Source organism: Otolemur garnettii, unplaced genomic scaffold (assembly GCF_000181295.1).
Source record: "Otolemur garnettii isolate 467f Iridium unplaced genomic scaffold, OtoGar3 scaffold00065, whole genome shotgun sequence".
NCBI classification, from domain to species: Eukaryota; Metazoa; Chordata; class Mammalia; order Primates; family Galagidae; genus Otolemur; species Otolemur garnettii.
The window spans coordinates 9,978,749-9,990,026 of record NW_003852460.1 but is presented as its reverse complement, the minus strand read 5'-3'; the positions used below and the strand labels follow the sequence as shown (position 1 = coordinate 9,990,026).

Here is an 11,278-nt window from a genome sequence, read left to right as displayed (position 1 = left end):
TTAATAATACCAGCCTCACAGAGGTGATGCAAAGATTTAAGGAAATAAATGAAGCATTTAATTTGCATTTGCTGCTTAGTAAATGATTTCTTTTCCTCCTCCTCCACCCTTGGGTCAATGGCATTGTCAGGATACCAGTGACTCTGTGTGGAGCCCTTCTTCCTGCCCTCCTCCTCACTTTCTGCTTGCCTGTCATTTCCAGTGTGGGCCTGCCCTTGTGAGGAGGAGCCCAAGCTGGGATTACTTTAAAATTCATCCTCTGCTTTCAGAATGTGCTTCCTATGTTCTGTTTTCTTAGGTGGCCTGGAGGGTTGATCATCTCCCAGATGAATCCATCATGATGTGTTAATGGATAGGAGTAATGTGTTAGAGCGATCCTGACCGATCAGGTTATAAATTAACCAAGGATTTCAGTTACGATGCTTCAGTCCAAAGGCAACTGAATCAATGGTGGGAAACGCAGGTGTAGAAGAGAGACAAGAGGTACTTAATACATGTCACCTGTTACTAAGTCCTGCTTGGTAGGACTACATTTGGACCTGGCCCAGGGATGTTACCATCATCCCAGGGACAATGGAAGGACAATAGCCTAGTTTGGGGGTCAGCTCCTCCCAAAACAGCCCCAGGTGATCTTCTTGGCAGTGTGGTTCCCCTCCTCAATGGGCCTCAGATTTGGGTTTGTAGAGACTTATTTATTATTACAAACTTTTTTTGGTCAAGGTGTCAACTCATGCTATTTGTTGTTAGAAAAACCAAGAACACAGTGGCGTCCTATTTGGCTGTGTCTGTCTAGCCTTAGCCCTAAGAATTGCCACCAGCCAGAAGAACATTGAGAGCAGTTTTTCTGTAGAATTCACTGCCTGCCTCATCTTTGCTCTTGGCGTGTCTGAAAACTGTCACGAGGTCCCGGACTTCCTCTTTCTCTCAGGATCTTACCAGACTATTTCTGGAGGGTCAGACACTGCAACTCAAACCTTCTCAGTGATTTTAAGTTTGAGCTTTTTAAAAATGTTTAATGATTTTACAGCACCAAGAGGGGACAGGGATAAACACACAAAGACGTGCAACCACTGAAATATCATGGCAAACACAATAGAAATGAATTTCAAGCCGAGATTAGGGGAATCTCTAAGGCAAAGCACTGGGCCCTATCTAGTTTCTTTTCTTTCTTCTTTTTTTTTTTTTTTTCAAAGAGAGAATCTCACTTTGTCACCCCTAGACTTAGGCAATTCTCTTGCCTCAACCTCCCAAGTAGCTGGGACTATAGGTGCCTGCCAGAATGCCCAGCTATTTTTTGGTTGCAGTTTGGCTGGGGCTGGGTTTGGACCTGCCACCCTTGGTACATGGGGCTGGTGCCCTGCCCACTGAGCCACAGGCACCATCCCCCTATCTACTTTCTAGTCAACTCCCATGCCTGAAAGTTGAGATAAGTAGAAAGAACATGAATTTGAATATGGCAGAGAGTCCAGCCAGTTTCACCCAGGGAAGGTTTCCCTGAGCCGATTCTGGAAGGCCATGTCCACCGCAGCAGATGGGGATTTACTTGGTGTATCAGAGGGAGATAGGTTTAAAACCAAAAGTGCAGATGAAACCACCAGTGCCAAACAGAAGGCTCCATCTGCAACAACGCTGCCTCCTTTGATCCTTCCTGTGGGTGTTTAGACCAAAAAGGAAACGGGGTGGGGTGGGGGTGGGAAGAGCTGGAGCAGTGTGAAACTGCCCTGTGAGAATTTCAGTCTCGCCAGCGGGAATGGCCCTAGTCACCAGGGCCCTTTTCGCTCCATCTCAGAATGGCCTTGGGACTTTTTCTCTTTTTAACCCTCCTCCTCCCTTCACTATGTTGGTTCATGGGTTAGTGGGTCTTTTGGGGATCCTTGGTCATAAAGGATGAGATGATATAGATAAATTTTCCGTCTTGGTATTCTGTAAAGCGCATCTCTTTGTGAGGGTCCTCAGTCGTGTTCCTTGGTGGTTTCCCTCCCACGTGGCTACTGTCTTCAGACGGTAAGAATACAGAAAGTGCCAAAAAAAAAAGGTATGCACATTTCCCCCAAGGGAGAAGCTGTATGAAAATTGTAATACGCCACTCACAGCTGACTTCTGCCATGACCAGAGATACAAGATACAGTACACAAGGTAACAAATGTCCTCCCTATATACTGAGTAGTACAATTTTAACACAGGGTTTCCTTTCTTAAAATGTGTATAGATTTTTTGGCAGCCTCTGTAGTTCTCAGTGTTTCTTAGGGCCAAGGGCTCCATCTTACAGCAGGTGCCGCCAGCAGCGTGTGCCCTGGCTAACTACTCCTGCGGCATGGCACTCCAAAGCTCCAAAGAGGGGTGCACGTCCATGGTCTGTCTAATAAACCTTCCCGTGACCAGTGGTCCCACTCACTGAGCATGCGCAGAAGTGGAGGAAACCATCTAACTTCAGCTGCGTTTTTAAATGGGGCCATAAATAACTAGTGGGATGTGAAACTGGGTTCTCAGTCCCCTGGGTTAGGATGAGAGGAAGGAAGGAAATACAAAGTATGTTTTATGGTAAGGGAGAAGGTGTTATAAAATAAAGTGCGTGCCCCCAATCACACGCTCCTTGCTACCCCATCACGGCAAAAGATGCCCACATTTCCATGTCACTATGTCCCGTCATGTGCTCTGTATTCTCTGGCTACATGTAAGAGACCATCTGGACCTAAAGGAGTGTCCAGACACGTAGAGCTGGAAATAGATGCAGGGATGGAGCGCAGGGGGCCCAACTCAGGGATGGGCTGTGATCAGACTCATTCTCTCTCCCTTCAAAAAGGCTGCAGAGACTAGTTTGTCCCTTGGCTCAGCCGTCACATTTGCCTTTCCCAATGCCTCCCTTGGCTCAGATTGTAAAAATGCCCTAGTCTTGCTGAGGTGCTGTATCTGAGGAGGAAGGACGCACCCTCACCAGGTCCAAGGTTGAAAGGGGCTGGGAGCCCGGCCTAGCTGGTGGAGCAGGTTTCCCGGAGAATCTGGGAGTCCCTCCCGGGACAGTGCCCCCCAGAGGCTGGTCGGCAGAGAAGCCCCACCGTCAGAACATGGTGGGCCCCTCAAAGTTCCAGTCTCCTGGTAGCCCGGGGTGGTGGCTTTTGATCTGAGCCATCTACAAACAGCTCTTGAGTCCTACAAAACTCCACCAAAGACCCTCAGAAAGACAAAAGAGTAACTTGTCGAGATGACAGAGGAATTAAAAAAAAAAACAAAACGCAGCTGTTGGTACGACCTTGGTTATTTTTCTACCACAACCACTATACTTAACCTCATGTCGAAATACTCTGGGGTTTCTGAGAGGGATTGTTTTCATTTTCCCTTCCTCTTAATCAATTTCAGAAGATGTTTGTTGTCTTCGAGCGATTCATGGTTTTATAAATCACCGAAACAGCTCCAATTTTACGTATTTATGTGTTTTAATAGAAGAAACTTTATAGTGGCCGAGTGCTGAGTTACTATGACATCATCTGTGTCTTCAATAAAGAGGGGACCTATTAAGTATAACAAAGTTTACAAAAGTTGTGTAATAGTTCACTCCAGAAACTTCATTACCTCTCTCTGTATTCTAACGATTAATTTGTGAATTCACAGCCCTTATTAACTGATGAAATGTCCTTTGGAAATAATTTATATATGGTGTATTCACAGCCATACTTAAAGAAAAATCTTTGACATTTCCACATAGGACAGAAATACAGGGTCTCCAAGCTAATGCTTTAGGATCTGAACCCATGCACACTACCTGGTGTCCCCAGAATTGCCCTTACAGTCACCATATGTAGGACAATTGGGAAATTGTGGCTAAATGTATCTTGATTTACAAAATATTCATTATGAAAATCTTACAAAGAGGTGAGAATATTTTGTAAACATGTTATAAATGAATATTGTATAAATAAAGGTACATTTAGCCACAATTCCCCTTTTCCCCTATGTATGGCCACTTTAGGGGAGAGCTTCGGGGAAGCCTGTGTTTTCCAGATGGCACAGACACATTTGCAGATAATTTCTTTCCTGGAATAAAGCAAACTGGTCAGGTTTCTAACATTGCACTTATGCGAATTTATACCCATTTGAAAGTATATGTGTCTTAAGAATGTCTCGGTCTTTTCTGTTGTTTTTGAATATGAAAGCTGAAGGTCAGAACGGAAGCTTTCTCAGCGTTAAGGCCTGTAACCTCAGTTTCTCCCCACCTCAAAAAAAGGGAAAGGAATCCACATACTTGTCTTTCAAAGAATTGTCATCCCTGATAGAACTATAATCAGTACATGTTCTCGGTGTCCACCTTCAGGGCTTGCCATGAAAACCATCTATTGTTGGTGCATCAGGGTTGTAGATATTTAACATTTATGGCATTAGTCAACAAAACAGTTCGAAAGATCCTTGGATGAGGGCATTTTACTTTGGTTATAATACTTTGCAGTGCAAAAAGAAACATGTAGCAGGCACATTACCATCAAAGGGGAAGAGGGTCACCTTGTATAAAGGCAGATCATTTAAATGTTTCTCCATTCGTGAGTGGACCGTATCTATTGATGAGAAACTTGTTCCTCACTGTTTTCCTATGGAACCCAGCAGTGAGCCCAAAGGAAAAGAGCCAGAGGCACCACCAACACTTGGTCTGCACAGAAGGGGGCGCTAGAAGATACAGAAACAATTGTTTGAGTAGTCAACTTGTTTGTTTATTTTTATTTTATTTATATGATTTTTTTTTTTTTTTGAGACAGAGTCTCACTCTGTCGCCCTGGGTACAGTACCACGGCATCATCATAGCTCACGGCAACCTCAAACTCTTGGGCTCAAGCGATCCTCTTGCTTCAGCCTCCCAAGTAGCTGCAACTACAGGCATGTACCACCACACCCAGCTAGTTTTTCTATTTTTTTAAAAGTGGAAATGGGGTCTGCTTCTTGCTCAGGCTGGCCTTGAACTCCTAAGCTCAAGTAATCCACCCACCTCGGCCTCCCAGAGTGCTAGGATTACAGGCGCAAGCCACTGCGCCTGGCAAGTTAGCTGGGTTTTTATTTCACTAAACTAACTCTCGTACATTTTGGTGCCACACAGATAGAGCTTGAGCATTTTTTTACCCTATTTCTGAACATACCACTACTTCTTCAGGGTAGAAGAGTGGTTCTTCTCAATTTCATAATTCTGTATATATTTAATTCACCCAATTATGGGCGAATCAGAGCCCCATGTTTTCTGCCTGTACCTTTGTCCCATTTTATATGTGATCTGAAGGGAGAGACTCAAGTGCACATGGAGACACAGAGAGATGAGAAAGAAGACTCAATGCATCATATAAATCCTATCTTTCTAACTCCTTTGTCAGGCACTGGTGACTCCCTTGTAATATGGGCAATCCCAGCTCTTAGGAGAATTTGAAAACACTCTTGGTGAGACATTTATGAGCAAATCTAGGCAGCCAGGTGTATCCTCGGTAAGCTAGGCCGTCACCTCTTACCAAGAAGGTCTAAGCTGTTTCCTTGAACACCTGACTATACACCACATGATTGTCTGTGGCCAGGGCATTTTTCAGACACTGCCAGAAGTATGGGTGAGCCTGTGGGTTTGTTGGCCACTCAAGGACAGAACTCCCACAGAGCCTCTTCCGGAGCTGGAGGAACTTGGACTTCTGAAGGGGCTTCTCAAGGAATATCAATATAATCACATCTACTTTTTCATCCATGAGCCTCTGATGAGACAAGTAAAATGCTATCTTAAATTTCTCAGTCTTTGCATACTTGTCCGTCATCACAAACACTGTCTTTTTGCTAAGCTGTATGCTCTGGCTAAGGTTTTCCAGAACCGGCTGCCCTGGTAACCAGTCCCTTTCCTCAAGACATAAGTTAAAATGTTTTTCTCTTGGGTCTTCCAATTTGGCCACCAGCTCGTCCAAAACCCAGTCTGTCACAGCTGGGTCTTTAGTGTCGTACACGATAAAAGCATCATAGCAAGAGTCTGGTGGTATCAGCCGCTGATAACCCTTTATCTTGGCCTTACAAAAATGGTAACTGTACCACACATCCCAGAAATAGAGGTGACTTGCTGTTGTCACCACCATGAGAAAAAGAGCTGCAGATAAAGAAAATGAGAACAGAATCAGGTTAGTCAGATCTAATTCACAGGTATACAGATCCAAAGAGACGACACTCTGGCCCTTGTGTGCTCCTGGCCCCACACAAGTCACTTCTGTGGCCAGGTAAGGAATAGTCACCTCTGTATGGTTAACCCACCAGACAAACCACACAGCATCACAGGTGCATAGAAATGGATTATGATGCAAAAGCAACATCTCCAGGTTGTTGAGGACATTTTCTGGGAAGCTACTCTTTTGGATAACTTGGATTTTATTTGAACTGAGGTCCAGATGTCGTAATTCGAAAGCATCCTGTAGAAAATGCTTAGTCAGATCCCTGATTTGATTATGCTTAAGAATGAGTTTCTTGAGGCTTCTGGAACAGTTGGATAATCTTTCAGGGACAGTCGTCAGGTGGTTGTGGCTGAGGTCCAAAGTTTCCAGTGCCCTCAGAAAATGGAGATTTCCCCAATTGAAGGATTTTAGCTCATTGTGGGCCAAGGAGAGATTCTTTAGGTTTGGAGGCATGCTATCAAACACTCCAGGAGGCAAGAAGCTCAGAGAATTTTTAGAGATGTCTAATTTCTCTAATTTGACCAGATTCATGAAGAATTTTAAGTACCTGTTATCACCATCTCGCCATAAAATATCCAAGTGATTTCCTCTGAATTCCAGAGTTATAAGCGATTCACTCTCCATGGTTCTGCTGGTGGAGGTAGAGATGTCATTGTCATTCATCATCAGTTTCTTTAGAAACTTTAGGTTCTTGGTAAAGTTTAGCATGTGAGTAATTCCTTCTGATTGAAAATAATGGCTGTTACTACTTATATCTAGGACTTCCAGTTTGTGAAGCTCCTCAAATGCTGTTGAGTAGAGTAAATCCAGCCGGTTGTTAGAGAAGTCCAAATATTTCAGGTCTTTTAAAGGCTTGAATTCACTGCCATTGAGAGTTTGGCCAATGGTATTTCCCGACAAGTTGAGGCATCTGAGGAAAAGAAGATTGTCAAAATCAGAGGCCTTGACAAAAAAGATATTATTTCTACTTAGGTCCAAGGTTGGTCCATACTGGTGGCACTCGTCATCAAAAGGCATGATAGAAGGCGTCTCTTTGTTTTTGAACCTGCAGCTCCTTGCATACTCATCATATCTGAAATAATGTAATGATTCGAAGACACGGAATCTAGGACTGTCTACAGAAGTTCTGGTGTTAGAGCTGAAGCAAACTTCACTTGAATCTCCTGAAGGCGATATTTTATTCATTGAAAGATCTATGACTTTCAATCTAGCAAACTGTTTAAATATGCTGAGGTTAGCGATTTTTATAAAGTTAGTGCCAAGATCAAGAACTTCAAGATTTGGAAGATTTTGTAATGGGGAGAGGTTCAGGCTTTTCAGCTCTTTAAAGACGTATCCTTTGATCCGCAAAACTCTCAGGTTTTTCAGTGAAGAAAATGTATCTGACAGATTCATAAACGCACGATAGACCTGAAGTTCATAATTGAAAGATAGATCCAGTTGAATGAGATTGGGAAGAAAATGCAAAAACTGGGCATCTCCTATTTCTCTGGCCAAGAAATTTTGGGAAAGATCTAGTTCCTGAAGCTTTTTAATGTTCTTAAACCATCTGCGGGGCACAAGCTGAAGAGAGTTACTGTGTAGACGTAAAACTCTTAATTCTGTCAACGCATCAAAAGCATTTAGATGGATCTCTAGGGCAGAATTGTTTTCACAGGGTGTGCAAGGAAACGGGACATTATAACAGCGAGGGCAATTTCCACTTAGGTCAAGAATTTGCAATTGTTTGAGGTTACTAAAATCATCTTTTTGGATATTTGTAATGAGGTTGTTGTAAAGATAGAGTTCTGTTAAAGTAGACGGCAAGACAGTGGGGACGGCTGTCACGTTGTTATCTTTCAGGGAGAGAACTTTTAACTTTGTCAGGTTCAGGAAGGCATCTTTTTCGATTGAGTATGAAACATTACAAGGATTTCGATAATAACAGTTTTGGCCCAGGTAGAGTATTTCTATGTTGGCCAATCCTGTTAGATTGTCTCTCATGATGGAAAAGATACTGTTGGCCTCAAGGCTCAAAAGTCGTAAGCTAGGCGGAAGGTCCTCGGGTATCTCTAGAAGCTGGTTTCCATCCAAGTAAAGGGATTTTAAAGAAGTGAGTCCACTAAAGCTTCTGGGTTTAATCTCCAGCCTCCTGGTACATATGTTGTTTTTGGAGCCCAGTCGAATAGGTATACAGTTGCATCTGAAATCGATCTCTACCAGATGGTCTAGTCTGTGGAAGGAGGCCGGGGAGATGTTTGGTATGTGGTTAATGGTGAGGGTGATGTTTGTGGTATTGGCGGGAATACCTCCGGGAATTTCCATCAAATGCTTATCTGTGCAGTCCACAATCACATGCGGAGTATCCACATGGACAGTACAGGGCAGAGTTTTAGGAAACCATCTAGCCCCAAGGAATTTGGAAATTATGATTATGTTAAACAGGATAAGAAATTGTCTCTTCAAGGTCCACATTGAAAATGCCTGAAATTACAAGAAAGAACAGATTATTGCTCTAAAATATACCAGGAGTCAGAAGAGAAAATAAATGTCTATTTGCTGCCTGTTTGTCTATGTTTTTAAAATAAACCATTCTCGACTGTCTAAATAGCACCCCCATCACTCTATTTGCCAATTACCGAGGTTTGTGATAATTTAACTGCACATTCAGCATTTAGCATCTTAGCAAAAGAGCTTCTAAGGTGGTAGAAGCAGCATCTTCCTATTTGTTGTTACATAGAACACTATGGGAGAGCCATTGATTAGCTGCCGAAGTCTGAAATTTGAACAGTGAAGGAATGTTAAAATGCAGACACACCTAGGAAGAACAGCACGTGAAGACTAGTGCAATTAATGTTTACTTGCTACGCCTGCCGTGGTACAAATTATAAGAGGTTTTTAAAAATAATATTGGCGCCTCAAAATAGTCTAAGTAGGGAAATAAAGGCGATCCACTGTTCCCATTTTACAAATGAAGACATAGTTCAGCGATATCAACTGATTTGCTCAAGATCACGCAACTAGCGCGTGGCATTTGATTATCAAACGTCACTGCTGCCATTCCGGCTCTGCCCTTCTATAATCTGGCTGTCTTCTTGGATTGTTTTTGGAAATGATCTTGGAAAAAATCGCGAAGAGGATTTAAGGATGAGCATTTTCCTTACGCATTGGGTTTACCTTACATGAACTGAGAGAGAGAGAGTAGTAGAGTCAGGGCCCTGCCTGTGTGATGCAGAATCACAGGAACCATTGCGTCGATGAGCAGGGTGCTTGGTTTAGCATGACAGACACTGGGACCTTGAGGCAAAGACCTTAAAAGGGAATATGGGAAGCACCCAAGAGCTTTGATAATCACCATATGACCTTCAACTGGCTCTGCCTTAGACAGTGGTTTCACCATGGACTTCCTCTCAAGTTCCAAGATTGCTATTAATATTTTATTCCAGAATACCCGTTTTAGTTTAATTAATACTTATACATGGAATGGTCCAGTCTGGGTCTCTACCATGGGCTTCTCTAGTTCAACTAATGCTTTTGTCCTCCCAGTGACTGAATCGGCCAATCATGTTCATATCTAAGAAACCAAATGCCTGGCTCGGCGCCTGTGGCTCAAGTGGCTAAGGCGCCAGCCACATACACCTAAGGTGGCGGGTTCCAATCCAGCCCCGGCCCGCCAAACAACAATGACGGCTGCAACCAAAAAATAGCTGGGCGTTGTGGTGGGCACCTGTAGTCCCAGCTACTTGGGAGGCTGAGGCAGGAGACTCGCTTGAGCCCAGGAGTTGGAGGTTGCTGTGAGTAGTGAAGCCATGGCACTCTACCCAGGGGGACAGCTTGAGGCTCTGTCTCAAAAAAAAAAAAAAAGAAAAAAGAAACCAAATGCCTACTGCCCTCAATTCCTCTAATAGGAGACAAATAAGCAATTTTCCCTCAGCTTTCTTTTTTCCAATGCAAGATAGCTCAGAAGCATCTCAAAGGCTTTTTCAGCCATGTTTACATGCTTAAAGTTTGTTGGAGTTAGAGGTACAAAGTCATCTTTTTTTTCCCTTTCTTTTTTCTTTTTTTGAGACAGAGCCTCAAGCTCTTGCCCTGGGTAGAGTGCCGTAGCCTCACAGCTCACAGCGACCTCCAAATCCTGGGCCTAAGCAATTGTCTTGCCTCAGCCTCCCAAGTAGCTGGGACTACAGGTGCCCACCACAACACCTGGCTATTTTTTGGTTGTAGTTGGTCGTTTGGCGGCCCAGGCTGGATTCGAACCCACCAGCTCTGGTGTATGTGGCTGGCTCCTTAGCCGCTTGAGCTACAGGCGCTAAGCCTTTTCCTCCCCTTTCATCACCCTGCCTCTTCCTTCTCATCTTTGAAACTATCCACTGAGTCCCACTTACCTCCTTTGTTCTTTATAGCATTCTCCTTGCTCTGCCGTTTTAGCTGACACAGCATCAGCTGAGATTCCTCCATCCTTGGTCCACTACCAAGGCTCGTCCTTGTCCCAGGTTCTCACCCTCCTAATCCACTCTGTTCCCAAACCTTAATCGATCGCTATCTTATTCTGAAATCCTTAATATGATTTTCTTTTTTAAATTCTATTTTTTTTTTTTTTGAGACAGAGCCTCAAGCTGTCGCCCTGGGTAGAGTGCCGTGGCATTACAGCTCACAGCAACCTCCAACTCCTGGGCTCAAGTGATCCTCCTGCCTCAGCCTCCCGAGTAGCTGGGGCTACTGGTGCACGCCACCATGTCCGGCTTTTGCTGTTGTTGTTGTTGTTGCAGTTGTCATTGCTGTTTTAGCTGGCCGGGGACGGGTTTGAACCCACCACCCTCAGTATATGGGACCATCACCCTACCCACGGGGTACAGGTGCCACCCTAAAATATGTCATCTTTAATAAGGCATGGTGGGATAACAATAAACTAAAACACAACAAAAAAAAAGTAAATCTTTATTTTTTATTTATTTTTATTTTTTATTTTTTTTTTTGAGACAGAGCCTCAAGCTGTCCCCCTGGGTAGAGTGCCGTGGCATCACGCTCACAGCAACCTCCAACTCCTGGGCTCAAGCGAGCCTCCTGCCTCCACCGCTCAAGCAGTGTCATATAAGTGGAATCACACAGTGTTTGTCTTTTTGTGACTG

At 43.8% G+C, this 11,278-nt stretch overlaps 1 protein-coding gene across 2 annotated transcripts in view; it reads right to left on the bottom strand.

Moving 5' to 3' along the window:
* Nucleotides 1-4,992: 4,992 nt before the first annotated feature.
* TLR7 (toll like receptor 7) overlaps nucleotides 4,993-11,278 on the bottom strand; it is a 21,995-nt gene continuing 15,709 nt past the window's right edge. Inside the window, exon 2 of one of the 2 annotated variants that reach the window (XM_023515078.1) lies at nucleotides 4,993-8,633. In XM_023515078.1, coding sequence (XP_023370846.1) covers nucleotides 5,490-8,633 — 3,144 coding nt within the window. In that variant the 3' untranslated portion in view covers nucleotides 4,993-5,489. The remainder of the gene's footprint in view (nucleotides 8,634-11,278) is intronic. The other variant, XM_023515077.1, reaches the window with a different exon arrangement.